At 60.7% G+C, this 16,375-nt stretch overlaps 1 protein-coding gene across 3 annotated transcripts in view; it reads left to right on the plus strand.

The window, feature by feature from the left end:
* Window positions 1-16,375, plus strand: part of MLXIPL (MLX interacting protein like) — a 32,461-nt gene that overhangs the window by 7,180 nt on the left and 8,906 nt on the right. For 2 of the 3 annotated variants that reach the window (XM_062180294.1, XM_062180295.1), the window contains exons 1-5: window positions 8,465-8,829; window positions 11,773-11,879; window positions 15,709-15,791; window positions 15,913-16,002; window positions 16,259-16,303. In XM_062180294.1, coding sequence (XP_062036278.1) covers window positions 8,537-8,829; window positions 11,773-11,879; window positions 15,709-15,791; window positions 15,913-16,002; window positions 16,259-16,303 — 618 coding nt within the window. In that variant the 5' untranslated portion in view covers window positions 8,465-8,536. Of the gene's footprint in view, window positions 1-8,464; window positions 8,830-11,772; window positions 11,880-15,708; window positions 15,792-15,912; window positions 16,003-16,258; window positions 16,304-16,375 lie in introns of those variants that run through there. The other variant, XM_062180296.1, reaches the window with a different exon arrangement.

Raw genomic sequence — 16,375 nt, forward strand, 5'->3', positions numbered from 1 at the left:
CAGGCAGAGGCCAGGGGTTTCGCTGGGTGAACGGGGACTCATTCTCGCGGGGTGTGGGAGGCGGGAGAAGAGGCAGGGACTGAGGCTGGCGAAGCCTGGGAAGAGATCCGTGATGTTCCCAGAGAGCCCCTGGGCCCGGTCTGGTTCTTCTAGGTTCTTCTGGGGAGGGGATGCCCACGCTGCCCCCTGGCAGGCCAGCGTCCTGGCCTCCAGCTGGGGTCGCCCTCAGCACCATGGACAGACCCTGCCCCGTCCCCTCGCTCCCACCCTGCTGGTCAGCCTTTCCCAGCAGCTGCTCTGCCCCTGTCCTCTGCCCTTCCTGCCCCATGCAGCCCAGCGGCCTGGGGCAGGAGCCCAGGGGGAGCAGCCTGATGTCTGCTGGGGGAGGCAGCCCTGGGCTCAGATCTCAGCCCTGCCACCTGCCGTCTGTCAGAACCTTGGGCTGGTCATTTTCTTTCTTTCTTTCTTTTTTTTTTTTTTTCAATCTGCTATGGGTATAGAAAACACAATTTAGGCCAGCGCCGTGGCTTAACAGGCTAATCCTCCGCCTTGCAGCGCCGGCACACCGGGTTCTAGTCCCGGTCGGGGCGCCGGATTCTATCCCGGTTGCCCCTCTTCCAGGCCAGCTCTCTGCTATGGCCCGGGAAGGCAGTGCAGTGGAGGATGGCCCAAGTCCTTGGACCATGCACCCGCATGGGAGACCAGGAGAAGCACCTGGCTCCTGGCTTCAGATCAGCGAGATGCGCCGGCCGCAGCGGCCATTGGAGGGTGAACCAACGGCAAAAAATGAAGACCTTTCTCTCTGTCTCTCTCTCTCACTGTCCACTCTACCTGTCAAAAAAAAAAAAATACACAATTTAAAAATTACTACAAAAATTAAAGTGAAGAATATGCAAACTCTAAGCCCAAGGTTTTTTTAATTATTATTATTATTATTATTGTATTCAACAGACATACGATTACCCTATTAAACGGATCTAAGCGTCTCTGAACAGTGTCAATTTGCGAATCTGTCTTGTGAGCTGGTAACAGGAGCCAAGGCTCAGCGTTGACCCATGAGCCACCCTCTGAGTGGCACTGGTGTGGACCCCTCAGTGCCCACTGGAGCCAGGCCTCAGGCCAGGGCAGGGGGTGGCTGCCGGCACCCTGCTCTTAGCCCGGCCAGCTGAGTGACTTCCACTCTGGTTCCCTGGCCCTTGCTTTTGCCCAGCCATCCATCTCTAGAATACCTTCTCCCATCTCTGCACCTATAATTCCCACTTTGTCCTTTCTTGAGAGAGAGAGAGAGAGAGAGAGAGAGAGAGAGAGCGCTCCCTCCCCAAATGCCCTGGTTCCCTCCCCGAAATGCCCAGAGCAGTGAGCATGGGATGGAAGCCAGGAATTCAGTCCAGGTCTGCTGGGTGGGCAGCAGGAAGCCGTCACTTGAGCCATTGCTGCCGCCTCCCCAGGTCCGCACTAGCAGGCAGCTGGAGCCAGAAATCAACCCTGGGTGCTCCGGTGCGGGGCAGGGAAGCCTGACCTGATAGACCACACACCTGCCCCCACTTCGTCTTTTGAGGCTCACCTCAAGCCCTCTTTCTTCTTGAGAGCCTTCCCTGGCCGCCAATCTGCAAATTGGCCCCCTCCCTCTCTCCCTCCCTGAATTCCCACCACCCTGGGTGCTCTTTCTGCCCCACGAGCCATGCTCACTCTCTCAGCTTGGCCCCCCCAAAATGTCAGCTCACTGCTGGCTTAACTCGGGGCAGGAAGTTAGTACGGACAGAGGAGTGGCTGTGTGGACGAATAGGTCTACATACATGGAAAGATGGGTGGAGTTACAGGCAGATTGACAGGTAGGGGGTGGGTGGATGGGTGGGAGATGAGATGGATGCGTGGTTGGATGATGGATGGGTGGTCGGATTGACGGGCAGCTGATCAGACGTATCGGTGGGCAGACAGTGTTAGGGGATGGGTGGGTGATTCGGCACATGCTTAGACGGACAGACAGAGGGACAGACAAATGGATGTAGGCGCACGGCTGGCTGCTCACTTGGTCTCTGCCCTACTGTGCTTCCTCCTCTCACTCCTCTTCTACACTCACAATCTCAGAGTGTGGAGACCGACGGGTTTCGGTCAGGACCAGAAGCAGTCTTCCGAGGCTTGGTTTGTGCTTGATATTTGCATCAGTTTTAAGAGTACAGGAGCTGGCCGGCGCGGCGGCTCACTAAAGCTAATCCTCCGCCCCCGGCGCCGGCACCCCGGGTTCTAGTCCCGGTTGGGGCGCCAGATTCTGTCCCGGTTGCTTCTCTTCCAGTCCAGCTCTACTGTGGCCCGGGAGTGCAGTGGAGGATGGCCCAAGTGCTTGGGCCCTGCACCCGCATGGGAGACCAGGAGAAGCACCTGGCTCCTGGCTTCAGATCGGTGCAGCACCATAGCAGCCATTTGGGGGGTGAACCAAAGGAAGGAAGACCTTTCTCTCTGTCTCTCTCTCTCACCGTCTAACTCTGCCTGTCAAAAAAAAAAAAGTACAGGAGCAATACAACTGCTCCTTGTAGTACCACGAAACATGAACATAGTCGCAGGCAGCCTGCAGATGGGAGGTGAGCCCCTTGCAAAGGCAAGAGGTGTCTTCACTCCTAATGGGTTAGGACTCTGATTCTGTGGTAGAACAATGGGGTGCATCTGATATGCAAATGAACCTGGCCCGCCTTCCTCTCTTTAATGTAGTTGTATGCATCCATTTCTCCTTTTTGGTCTGTTCACCCATGTTCCACATGTAAAAACTGAGCCCTGGGCAAGGAAATGAACACAGCTAAGATTCCGCAGTCTCTGAGCGCTGCTGTGGCGTGGGAGGTTAAACCTCCTGGCATCCCATATGGACACCCGTTCGAGTCCCGGCTGCTCCACTTCCAGTCCAGCTCTCTGCTCTGGCCTGGGAAATCAGTGGAAGATGGCCCAAGTGCTTAGGCCCCTGCAACCCATGTGGGAGACCCAGAAGAAGCTGCTGGCTCCTGGCTTCTGATTGGCTCAGCTCTCCAGCCATTGCGGCCATTTGGGGAGTGAGCCAGCGGATGGAAGACCTCTCTCTCTGTCTCAGCCTCTCTCTGTCTGTAACTCTGCCTCTCAAATAAATAAATAAATAAAATCTCTTTTTTTTTTTTTTTTTTTGACAGGCAGAGTGGATAGTGAGAGAGAGACAGAGAGAAAGGTCTTCCTTTTTGCCATTGGTTCACTCTCCAATGGCCGCTGCGGCCGGCACATCGCGCTGATCCGAAGCCAGGAGCCAGGTGCTTCTCCTGGTCTCCCATGGGGTGCAGGGCCCAAGCACTTGGGCCATCCTCCACTGCCTTCCCGGGCCGTAGCAGAGAGCTGGCCTGGAAGAGGGGCAACCGGGACAGGATCGGTGCCCCGACCGGGACTAGAACCCGGTGTGCCGGCGCCGCAAGGTGGAGGATTAGCCTACTGAGCCGCGGTGCCGGCGAGGAATCATTTTTTTTTTTTAAAAAAAGACTTTATTGGCTGGCGCCGTGGCTTAACAGGCTAATCTTCCACCTTGCGGTGCCGGCACACCGGGTTCTAGTCCCGGTCGGGGCACTGGATTCTATCCCAGTTGCTCCTCTTCCAGGCCAGCTCTCTGCTATGGCCCGGGAAGCCAGTGAAGGATGGCCCAAGTGCTTGGGCCCTGCACCCCATGGGAGACCAGGAGAAGCACCTGGCTTCTGCCATCAGATCAGCGCGGTGCGCCGGCTGCAGCGCACTGGCCGTGGCGGCCATTGGAGGGTGAACCAACGGCAAAAAGGAAGACCTTTCTCTCTGTCTCTCTGTCTCTCACTGTCCACTCTGCCTGTCAAAAAAATAAAAATAAAAATAAATAAATAAATAAATAATTCCTCTATCTCACTCTCGTCCATGTCACCATCACCCACTGCTTCAGTTCACTCAACAGTCTCAAAAGATTTATTTATTTATTTGAAGGGGGAGAGAGAGAGAAACTTCTACCTGCTGGCTCACTCCCCATATGGCCACAACAGCCGAGACTGAGTCAGGCTGAAGCCAGGAGCTTCATCCTCCATCCTCATCTCCCATGTGGATGTAGGTGCCCAGACACCCAGGCCACCTTCTGCTGCTTTGCCAGGACACTAGCAGGGAGCTGGCTCGGAAGTGGGACAGCTGGGTCTTGAACCGGTGCCTATGTGGGATACCGGTGTTGTGGGAGGAGGTTTTACCCACTGCACCACAACACCAGCAGTTCCAGTGATTCCTGTTGGATCTGGAGTTATGCAATCGTGATCGCTAACCCCAGCGCATTCCTATCGCTGGAAAAGAAACCCTTTACCCATTGGCAATCCCTCCCCCTTCCCCTGCCCCCAGTCCCTGGCAATTGCTGGTCTACTTTTATCTCTGTGGATATCTAAAGTGCCAAATGTTTGTCTTTCTATATTTATTAACTTTTGCAGAAGTAAAAATAGCACAGGGCAGGTGTTTGGCCTGATGGTTAAGATGCCCGTGTCCCATGTTGGAGTACCCAGTTTTTTTTTTTTTTTTTTTTGACAGGCAGAGTGGACAGTGAGAGAGAGAGAGAGACAGAGAGAAAGGTCTTCCTTTGCCGTTGGTTCACCCTCCAATGGCCGCTGCGGCCGGCGCACCGCGCTGTTCCGATGGCAAGAGCCAGGTGCTTATCCTGGTCTCCCATGGGGTGCAGGGCCCAAGGACTCGGGCCATCCTCCACTGCACTCCCTGGCCACAGCAGAGAGCTGGCCTGGAAGAGGGGCAACCGGGACAGGATCGGTGCCCCGACCGGGACTAGAACCTGGTGTGCCGGCGCCACAAGGCTGAGGATTAGCCTGTTGAGCCACGGCGCCGGCCGGAGTACCCAGTTTTGAGTCCCAGCTCCGGCTCCTGACTCCAGAGTCCTGCTATGCCCACCCTGGGAGGCAGTGGTGAGGACTCAAGCTGAGGTTCCTGCTGCACATGTGGAGGACCTGGATTGAGCTCCCAGCTCCCCCTGGCCTAACCCCAGACTGCTGGGGAGCCATTGCAGGTGGAAGTTCCCTCTGTCTCTGTCTGTCTGTGTTTCTCTACCTTGCCCAAAACCAAAAAACCTAGACCTAGGACAGCCACTACACACCTCACAAAGTTTGTGTGTGTGTCTGTGTAGACAGACAGATGGATAGCACCTTGTGGGTAGATGAAGCATAGCTCATTCATCCACTCTAACTCATTCACTCAATGAATACAATTGTCTTTCAGTATGTGAGGGGGTTGGTCCCAGGACTCCCTTCTATTTAAAGTGTAATATTTGCGTAGAACCTCCGCACGCCCTCTCTTTTTTTTTTTAAAGGGAAAATGTTTATTGACGGGGAAATCCAACAGGCAGGAGGGAAGGGGTGAAGAAGAGAGAAAGAGGGGGGTTGAGAGAGAGAGAGAGAGAGAAGAAAGAGAGAGATCTGGAGAGAGCACCTGGGAGTGGAGCAGGTCCTGTTATGGCTTTGCAGGGGTGGGGTGGGGTGGGGGTGGGACAGGGAAGTAGGAGCAGCGAGTCCCATTAGGGTGGGGGTGGAGCTGACACCTGTGGTTGGGCCATCTGGTCACCTGGCTTGTAGCAATGGCGGCAGGGGCCAGAGCCTAGAAGGGTGTCCAGGGCGTAGATTGAGCCACAGATAAGACCGTGCCATTTAACCAACATCCCCCTCCCACTTTTGTTTTTCATAAAGCAAGTGTTGTATCGGATTACATCGGCCCCAAAAGTCCAGGAGGGGTGGAGGGAGGATGATCTGTCTTTTAGGGCTAGTTCTGGCTGACATGGGGGTGACGAGTTACTCTCTGCTGGCATGGGGCGCTGCCTCAAGCTGTGATCTCCTGGCGCTCACCCTCTCTTATGCTTTAAGTCATCTCTAGTTGACTTACAATACCCAACACCAGGCTAATGTGAAGTAAACAGTTGTTACACTGTATTGTTTAGGGAGTGAAGACAGAAAAAAAAAGTCGGTTCATGTTCAGGACATGTGCCAATTGTTTTCCGAATTTTGATTGAATGCATGGCTGCAGAGCCCTCTGATAAGGAGGCCTGACTGTTCCTATTTGCATATTTGTACCGTCAAGGGAAACGGGGTGCAGAGATAAATACGTGATTTCTTGCTTTTGGGAGTCTGCCACCTAGTGGCAAATAGAGGCATGTGCACCATTCACTGGGAGCAGAAGAAAATTAGAGTTGCGTTGGACAAGGGGGGTGGGGTGGGCGTTCAGACAGGAACCTGGAGAAGTTCAAGGGTGGACGGGATTCTAAGAGCCAAGGCCAGGAGGCTGGGAGGGCCTGGTATCAGATGGGATCGCAGGACACAGCCAGGACAGCCGTGCACCGCGTTCAAGACTTGGTAGGGAGGCCATAGACTCTGGGAAGTGGGTAACCTGGCCAGGCCTGCTCATGCCTGCAGGCAAGGACACCCTGCACCAGCTGAGATGTCAGGGTTTGTGCACATCCCCGCATTTTTTTTTTAATATTTATTTATTTGTTTGAAAGGCAGAGTTACAGAGAGGCAGAAGCAGAGAGAGAAAGAGAGGTGCCTTCCAGCCACACTCCCCAAATGGCTGCAATAGCCGGAGCTGGGTTAATCCGGAGCCAAGAGCTTCTTCCGGGTCTCCCAAGCAGGTGCAGAGGCCCAAGCACTTGGGCCATCTTCTGCTGCTTTCCCAGGCCACAGCAGAGAGCTGGATCGGAAGAGGAGCAGCCGGGACTTGAACCGGTGCCCATATGGGATGCTGGCACTGCAGATGGCAGCTTTACCCACTGTGCCACAGTGCCGGCCCCCGTCCCTGCATTTCTTGCACACCTTAGGTTGTTTTGCTTCCAGTCATACAGGGGCAGCTTGTCTTCCCGGGGCAGAAGCCTTCAGAGCTGTGATCTGGGCTGAGGCTGGGAGAAACAAAGTGCAGGTGCGGGTGGACGGGCAGCTAACAGTGACGGGCGAAAGAGAGGAGCCGGGTGGGGGAGAGGAGGCATCCCGCTCACTGGAGGGGGGTGTCTCTGGGACCTTCTTCTGGAGACGGGAGGCACAGGGGAGCCCGGGGGGGGCAGCCAGGGACACTGGCAGCAGAGGCTTTGAACCAAGGATGGCGAAAGCTGCAGGAATTCAGCATTCAGTTTTACAGTGAGGCAGACATTTGCCCCCCTCCCCGGGGGGCCATTCGTGGTGGAGTCGGTAGCAGAGCGACATGGGGAGGCCCCCACCCCTCACAGCTACTGATCTGTTGCTCTTAGCATTGTGCCCCTTCTCTGAGCGGTACCTGAGTGCCCCGGGCTAGGGTTCAGATCTTAGGATACAGGGCCTGCTTCAGGGGCCCATGGCCCCGGGGACAAGCAGACAGGCACCCGTGCGGACAGTCAGGAATGACCCTGCTGGCGCCCAGCAGCCGCAAAGGGTGTCTCAGGGGTGGCTCTCTGAAACCTGGCACAGCCCCTCCAGAGGGGGACACCGTGGGCCCTGGTGGCCTCCTCAGCGTTGGCAGGAGGGGGCTGGGAGAACGTGGGTCTCCCGCTGGGGCTCCTGGGAATGTGAGGTGACTTCAAGCAGAGCCTTGAGTCGCCTTTCACTCCCTCAGCCAGTTCCTGGGGCCCTCTGGGGGAGGCGCCTTGGTGATCCTGGGGGCGGTGTTGACCCCACCAAGGGCCGCTGGGACTTTTCCCGAGACTCCTCGTAGGCCCCCTCCCCATCCGCTTCGCGGGGCCCTCACTGGAGGGTGCACAGAACACACCACCAGCAAAGCCAAGGCCGATTCACATCGGCCTCTCCGGTTCCCACTGGGGCCGGGCCTGGCTGCGAATTCTGGAATCTTTTTTTTTTTTTTTTTGACAGGCAGAGTGGATAGTGAGAGAGAGAGACAGAGAGAAAGGTCTTCCTTTTTGCCGTTGGTCCACCCCCCAATGGCCGCTGCGGCTGGGGCATCTCGCCAATCTGAAGCCAGGAGCCAGGTGCTTCTCCTGGTCTCCCATGCAGGTGCAGGGCCCAAGGACTTGGGCCATCCTCCACTGCACTCCCGGGCCATAGCAGAGAGCTGGCCTGGAAGAGGGGCAAACGGGACTAGAACCCGGTGTGCCGGCGCCGCAAGGCGGAGGATTAGCCTGTTAAGCCACGGCGCCCTGGAATCTTCTATAACCAGTCTTTTTGTGCCTCTGAGCCCCACCTGGAGGCACGAACCCAGGTGCAGAGGCGCTGGCGGGCCCAGGTCTGAGGGTCCGCCCTTCAGGACAGCTCTTTTGGACGGAGTCAGGGCGGTTCCATCAAGACCCCGAGGGGTCAGCCAAGGGCAAAGGCGGGAGGCGGAGATTCGGAAAGACCTGCGAGCTGCAGGTAGCGTCGATCTCACCTGGTGCATTGAGTAAAGACGAGCCCCGCCCACCCTCCGGCGCGCCGGGGTGGGGCTCCGAGCCACGCCCACCAGGGCGGCCTATCGGCGCGTGGGGGCGTGACTATGCTAATGAGGCCGGGAGTGCTGAGCGAGCCGCTGCTGCCGCTCCGCCCGAGCCCCGGCGAGGCGACCGCGGACCGCGGCGGTGGCCATGGCCCGGGAGCTGGCAGGTCTGGCCGCGGACTTACAGGTCCCGCGGGCCGCGCCCAGCCCGGACTCGGACTCGGACACCGACTCGGAGGACCCGAGTCCGCGGCGCAGCGCGGGAGGCCTGCTGCGCTCGCAGGTCATCCACAGCGGACACTTCATGGTGTCGTCGCCGCACAGCGACTCGCTGACCCGGCGGCGCGACCAGGAGGGGCCCGTCGGGCTCTCCGACTTCGGGCCGCGCAGCATCGACCCCACACTCACTCGCCTCTTCGAATGCTTGAGCCTGGCGTACAGGTGAGGGCCGCTCCGGAGAGCCCCGCGCCCAGCCCAGGCCCAGCCCCCGGCTGCACCCCGAGACTCCAGTCACACTCCGGGCACCTCCTTTCCCCGGACCCGGATGTCCCCTGACCCCGCTTCAGCCTACGCCCCCCCATGGGACCTGTGCACCCCTGGCCGCCGTCACCTCCTGTTGGGGCGCACGCATCTGCCTTCCGCAGGCCCACAGCGGGCTCCTCTCCCCGCTCCAAACGCCAGGCATCGGTGACGCTCCCAGAAGCTTGGGCCACCCTCGCCGGTGCCGGCCCTCCTCCTGGGACCCTTCCATCCGACCACCCTGCAGCCCATTCGGGCACCTGTCCATACCCCGAGTGGCGCCATGGTGGCCGCAGTGCACGGCCCCTGTGTCCGACGCCGACCCAGTCTCTCGTCCACCTCGCCCCCAGCGCCTGGACCCCTCCTTCTTGACCCGCTAGGTCAGGGGTGGCAGGAGGAGAGCGCCTGCCCCAGGCGGGCCGGAGAGGCTGCGCACGCCGAGGTCCCGCAGGAGGCGCGGGTTGGGTGCTGGGGGAGGCTTGGGCTTCCCCCGCACCAGTCTGGCCTGGGGCCCCTGTTGGCCACTCCCCAGGGCTTCTGCTCCACGCCCCGCGCCCCTCAGGAGGGCGCGAACCAGGGTCCTGGCCCAGTGCCCTGGAGCAAAGTTCCTCGGAGCCGAGGGATCAGGATAAATTATCAACCGAAGACCTTAGGGAAGTGAGGGGCCGGCCTTGATCTTTCCTCTGTGCAAATAGCCCTCTTCCTCCGCGGCGCCTCCTCCCCTTCTGAGAACCGCTGGCTACCGACCGGCACCTGCCGCGGGGCGAGGGGCGCGGATCACAGAGGAGCAATGCCTGCCCCGGTCGCATTGGCCCAGCCCAGACCCCACTGGCTGGAGGCGACATAACCTTGGCCCACACGTTCTGGCCCCGGGCCCAGGTCATGTTGCAACCTGATAGTCCAGGGCGCCAGACCGATGTGGAAAGTTCAAATTCCCGTCCCTTTCCCCCTCCCCTCCCTCCTCCCCGGACATCACGGGACTGCTTGGGACAGGGCATCTGAGGTCCCGGCGCTAGGGATGCGCCCTTCTCCCCGCACTCCCACCCACTGCCCCCACTTCAGCTTCCTGCTCTGCTGGGACCCGCACACCTGTGTCCCACCCCAGGCCAAAGGGTGATCAAAAAAAGGGAGGGTGGGGGAGGGGTGAGACAAGCCACAGTGCACCCCAGAACTGCCACCCCTGAGTCGCGACCGGAAGGATGGAGCCAGGGGCAGCTGGAGTGGGCAGGGACTGTGCGTTTTCCCACTCAGAACATTCAACCTCTGGTCTTCCCCGGGGTGCAGACCCCAGCATCAGGGAGGGGAGTGGCTCTGTCCCAGAGGGGCCTTTGGATTCCCCGCCCCCACTTGGTAGAGGGAAAACATTGAGACTCAGACTGGGTCAGCATTTAAGCCCTCAAAGCCCCCCCCCCCCAATTATAGAGGTTTCCCTGGAAGCCCAGTGTCCCACGTGGGACAAGAAGTCCAGGAGGTGGTGGGAGGTGCTCTGGCCTGCAGAGGTGGCCGCCTTTGACCTCCCGCGGGGCAGTGTGGGCAGAGGCAGGACTTTCCAGGAGGCTGTGTTCCATGGGCCAGCGTGGGCGGACGCCCCGGGGCCGGGGTGTGTGTGTGGGAGTTCTGGGTGCTCCAAGGGACACTTGTTCATGGTCAGAACTGACTGCCCAATGCAGACAGGGGCCTCAGGCAGTCGGCAGGGGCGGGGAGCCAGCGAGAAGGGAGACCCTACCAGGCATCGAGGGCAAGGAGGGGTGCGGGGCCTGAACCAGGAGTTCCCACGCTTTCTCCCTCAAGGGTCTCCGATTTTTTGATCCATCCCAAGAAGGTCCTTGCATTGGCTCTAAGCTTCTGGCTCCAGGCCTCTTCCCCCCACCCCAGCCCGTCTCCCCTGTCTCCTGAGACAGATGGTGTTTATCTAACTCCAGGGGCGAAGGGGCTGCCTTTGGGCAATGAGCCCTATCATGCCCTCCCCGCCACTGCAAACACAGGAGCTTGGAGACCGGAGAGGAGAAGGGACCAATGACCCGCGTGCCCAGGGGACAGTGGGAGAAGGAGCGGAGGAGTCAGAGGGGCACCCCCACCCCACCCCCATCCCTTGACCCCAGCATGGAAGATGCGCCCCTGGATACAGCGGGTCTGGCTTCTGCTGGCACTGAGGCCTCGGCGTTTCCCACTGAGCAAGGGGTGGAGGAGGTGGGCACAGGGGATTCGCGCACTGCCCTGGCTCGCAGCCCCCGAGGAAGGAGGGAGGGAGAGCCGGGCCGACTTCCTGGAGGCAGCAGACTTGGCCCATGACTCTCAGGCCCCTGGGTGTCAAGCCCCACCCCCCTGGACTGGATGGACCACTAGGGTTAGGCTCAGGGCCACATCTCCCCAGCACGTTTCTTGGGGGTCCTGGGGACTCATTGTCTTACACGCACACACACACACACACGCCCCACACTGTGCCCGGATTGCCGTCTTGGGCTTCTGAATACCATAGGGCACAGGCCAGGCGGTGACTGGCAGCTCTTAGGCCACCTCCGCTGTGTCCAGGCAAACTGGTCCTGAAGCCACAGGGCTTGGGTGACCCTGAGCCTGCCCCTTGCTCTTCCCAACTCTTAGGAAGGCCTTTAGGCCTTTTTTTTTTTTTTTTTTTTTTCCTACCAGACAGCGCTGGCCCGGCCAAGGACTGGGCTCGCCCACAGTCCAGGGCTGGCCGTCTCTCCTGTGGGATGCTCTGGGCCCAGGGCTGACTCCGGGGCCACGGTTGCGGGCAGGTTAGATGAGGGGCCTTGGTGGCGGTCCCTGGCCCCTGGCCCCTGGCCCCGCCCTAGCTCCCGGCCGTGCATGTCATGTCCGACCCGCCTGCTCTCTTCCCGGCCGCAGTGGCAAGCTGGTCTCCCCGAAGTGGAAGAACTTCAAAGGCCTCAAGCTGTTGTGCCGAGACAAGATCCGCCTGAACAACGCCATCTGGAGGGCCTGGTACATCCAGTGTGAGTGGGGCAGCACGGCGGGCGGGGGGAGGGGGACCCCTGGCCAGCTTCCGGCCCCCCGGAGGGGCGAAGGGCATATCGTCCCCGAGGGCACTTTCCGCTGGAGGCTCAGATTTGGGGAACAGTTCAAGGCCCATTTGGGGGTCCCCTTCGTCCAAGCGGGTGCCTTGCACGCCCGGGCATGGGGTGGGCACTGGATGCTCTTGGGGACCATTGCGTCACTCCTCAGAGAGATCATTGACCCTGAGCCGACCACTGCCACCTTTTCCTTGACGCTTTCACTCAACATCTAGCCAGTGCCCGCCTTGGAGATTTGGGAAGAGGGGCACCCCACCCCCCCCCACCGCCGCCAGAGAGGCCATGGTGGGTCGTGGAAGCGATTCTGGGCTTCAATTCCTCTTGGAGCTGGTTTGCCAGCCAACCTCTGCCCCCTTGCCGGCTATGTGACTTCGGGCAGGTGGCCTAACCTCTCTGAACTCTCATCTCTAAAGCGAGGCCAGTGGTCCTACCTGCCATGCTTGGTATGGGACGGCACTAAGTCCCTGTTCCATAATGGATGCACCCCTACAGGAGGTCACGTTCATTCATCTGGGGACACCCCAGTCCCGGGGCAGGCAGCCCTGGGCTGGGACCCTGTCCAGTACAGTTAGGTCCAGCGCTGAGCCGGGGACATACTCCCGGGGAGGCAGCCCACATGCTGTTGTCTGTCCTGGCCCCTGCTGGCCTCTGTCCAAGCAGAGAGAGAGGGTGTGAGTTTTCCGGTTCCTGTCCATCTGCGTGTTGGGCACCTTCGCAAATCCGCGGGATTAGAGACTTCCTAGCAACCCTGGGAGGTCCGTCTGACGGCTCCCGTTCTGTGGAGGAGCCACTGAGACCGGAGAGTGAGCGATTGCTTGTTCAGGTTCCCCAAGGAGAGCAGGAGCAGCCTGGGGCGGGGTGGCTGGCTGGCCGGGGGTTCTCCCGCTCAGAGCCCAGTGCTCCTGGCTGGCTGGGAACACGGCGCCCAGCAGAGCCAGGACTGAGGTGTGCAAGAACAGATGGCTTTCTGGATGTCTCCTCGGGGCCTCTGCCATTCCCGAGTCCTTCAGACAGGCCCTGGCGAAGCTGGGAAGCTGAGAAGCCGGAACAGAGCAGGGGGGAGTCAGTGTGCCCCCTCCCCATCAGCTTCCTGGGACGCATACCCATCACCCTGCTGAGCCGCAATGCCTCCTTCCCCACAGCCCAGACAGACCTCCCTCTCTGGCTGTTACTGCCCAGGTTGCTGACAGGCCCTCAGGCTCGGCACACCCTGTCTATGTGGCCTCAGTCATCTTTCCCCATCTGTAAAATGGGTATAAGTGTAGGTCTGAGGGCTTGCTGGAGGCGAGGAGCGATGATGATGACGATGGTGGTGGTGGTGACGGCTCACAGCAGGCACATGAGAAACAGCAGGACCCCCCCCCAACTCACAAAGGCTTGGAAGTGAACTTCAGGGGAGGGGGCTCAGCCGGGAAGGCCCTGCCACCCCCCTCTCTGCAGGCTCCCGGCCCCCAGCTCCTGTCTTGGTCACCCCCACACTCAGCTCCCAGGGCACTTTGCACTCGTCCCCTTCCCGGGAAGGAGGGAGGACTTTCCACCTTGCACTCTCTGTTGTTTGTTTGCTCTCCTTATCTCTGCACAGAACTGGAGCTCCGAGCAGCACCCTGCTCCAGCTCTGTATCCCCCTATGTCCCCATCCCGCTATCTGTCCCTGAGAAAGCTTAGGCGGCCAACTTATCGGCTTATCAAAGCCTGCCCCCCACCCCCGCCAGTCCCAGGAAGCCACAGTGTCGCAGCCCTTCTGTCCAGAACACCTGGGCCTGGCAGGGGGCAGCCAGGCTGCGCCCACTCAGCCCTTCGTCGTCGGCGGCTCGCTTCGTCCTCGCTGGTGCTCGCTTCTTCATGGGGTGGGGGGGCTCCCTTGCTCTCAGCCCTGGGAGTCTGCACCCCCACGGGCTCGCCCCCTTTACTTTCTGTCCAAGCCAGTCCCAGCAGCAGGGACCAAGCCCCAGCCCCTCCCCCGGGTCCTGCAGAGCTTTGTAAACGGTGCCAAAGGTCCGGCTAGGGGTGGGCGTTACTCCAGCGCCTAACACACCGCTAGAGCTCTGGGTTCCGGCTTCCCGCTAGTGCGCACCCTGGGAGGCAGCGGGTGATGGCTCAAGGACCTGGGTTCCTGCCACCCACGTGGGAGACCTGGATGGAGCTCCAGGCTCCTGGCTTCAGCCTGGCCCAGCCCTAGCTGTTTGCAGGCATTTGGGAGAGCGAACCGGCGGATGAGAGATGTCTCTGTGCCTTTCAAATAAGTTAAATTAAAAAAGAAAAGTCCCGCCGGCGCCGCGGCTCACTAGGCTAATCCTCCATCTTGCGGCGCCGGCACCCTGGGTTCTAGTCCCGGTTGGTGCGCCAGATTCTATCCCGGTTGCCCCTCTTCCAGTCCAGCTCTCTGCTGTGGCCAGGGAGTGCAGTGGAGGATGGCCCAAGTGCTTGGGCCCTGCACCCCATGGGAGACCAGGAGAAGCACCTGGCTCCTGGCTTCGGATCAGCGTGGTGCGCCGGCCGCAGCGGCCATTGGGGGGTGAACCAATGGAAAAAGGAAGACCTTTCTCTCCGTCTCTCACTGTCTAACTCTGCCTGTCAAAAAAAAAAAAAAGTCCTGATGCGTGTCATGTCCTGGTGGCCCCTCCTTGGGTCCTCATTAGTCACAGAGGAAGCTGGCTGGGGGCCCCAGGGGGGACTCCCCGCGATCCTCCCACCAAGGCTCAGCAGTTGTCCTGTCCATCAGAATGCCTGTGTGCCCAGCTCTGTGCTGGCAGCAGAGAAATGACGCTGGAAGCGCCCTGGGGGGCTTGGAGGGCAGGGAGGTCTTCCTGGAGGAGGGGCCCCATCTTGCAGGGTAGGGAGGGGCGGGCCCTGTGGAATCAGACCAGAGGGTGGGCTGTGTGGCTCCCAGGAGGGGCAGGCGGGACAAGCACGTGGCGCCCAGACCACAGGAGGCGCCGTGGAGGGCTCCAGACCTGCACTGACCGGGCTGCGGCGGGCAGATGGGTTGTAGACGGCGGGGAGGTGCTGGGCAGGCTTGAGGCCAGCTCGGGAGAGTGGGCCTCCAAAGAGACATCACAGATCCTAGGGCACTGAGCCGCCAGGTCTGTGGCTTAGGCAGAGGACGCTAGGAGCCCAGGACCAGCTTTGGTGGCAAGCGTTGGGACTTCCTGTTGGAGGGGCCTCAGGAAACTGGATGTGGGGCTGGGGGCTGGGGAGGGTGGCCTGAGAGAGGCTGGGGGCTGGGCTTTGCGGGGCAGCCAGGACAAAGCGGGGTGGGGGGGGGGCAGGAAAGCAGGGAGGGGGCAGCTGCTGGGGGCGGGGAAGAGCCCGAGAGCTGGGTGAGTGCGGCAGGTGCAGGTACCAGTGGGAGTTTTGGGGGTGGCCCAAAGGGAGCGAGCCTGGGGTAAAGCCAGTACTGCAGACGGGGGCTGGGGTAGGGCTCCCCGAGGTCGTGGACCTGGCCTGGGGTGTGTGTGGGGGGGAGCCCGCTGCAGGGATCCCAGCCTGGCCAGGGCCTTCTTGGGGCAGCTCACTCGCTGTGGCCCCACAGCTGGAAGCTCCCAAGCTCCCGGGGTTGGGGGCGGGCACAGAGGTGTGGGAAGTCAGTGCACGCCTGCAGGAGGAAGATCTGGGAAGGTTAAAGCAGGCAGGAAGGCTTCCTGGAGGAGGAGGCACCAGCAGGTTTTCTAGGGTGCCCCTTGAGACCCAGTGCCCTTGGGCGGGGAGATGCAAAGGCTGGGGGCGCCCTGACCCGGCCCGGTTCCCTCAGATGTGCAGCGGAGGAAGAGCCCCGTGTGTGGTTTCGTGACCCCCCTGCAGGGGCCCGAGGCGGACGAGCACCGGAAGCCGGAGGTAGCGGGGACCCGCGACCCAGGACCCTTCCCCGGCAGAGGGACAGCGAGGGGCGGGAGGTGGGGGCGGGGCGCCGGGGCCGCCTTCTCTCTGAGCCCCCCACCCCCCGGACCCTCCGCAGGCCGTCGTCCTGGAGGGAAATTACTGGAAACGGCGGATCGAGGTGGTGATGCGAGAGTACCACAAGTGGCGCATTTACTACAAGAAGAGGGTCAGTGGCCAGTCCAGGGACACCACCTCCCCAGCACAGCGCCCCCTGCCGGCCGCGGCCCAGCCCACGCGCCTCGCGCCTTCTGCTGCGTTCCTGGAGGGCGACAGCGCCACCGTGCGGCCACGCGGTCTCCTCGCAGCCTGCTGCATCTCCTAGGATCTGGGTTTGGGGGGAAGCTCCCTGAAGCCCACCGAGGGCTCGCGTTTTGTGGCGGGCGGGAGCAAGGGATCGAAGGTCCGACTCTGTGTTCCTGCAGCTCCGGAAGTCCAGCAGGGAAGGGGACCTCCTGGCTCCCAAGCAGGTGCGTGCAGAGGGTGGACAGCTTCGGCCTTGGTGGGCAGGGCCGTGAGGGGCCAGCCAGGGACCTGAGGGT

This window comes from Lepus europaeus, chromosome 21 (genome assembly GCF_033115175.1).
Source record: "Lepus europaeus isolate LE1 chromosome 21, mLepTim1.pri, whole genome shotgun sequence".
In the NCBI taxonomy this organism is placed as follows: Eukaryota; Metazoa; Chordata; class Mammalia; order Lagomorpha; family Leporidae; genus Lepus; species Lepus europaeus.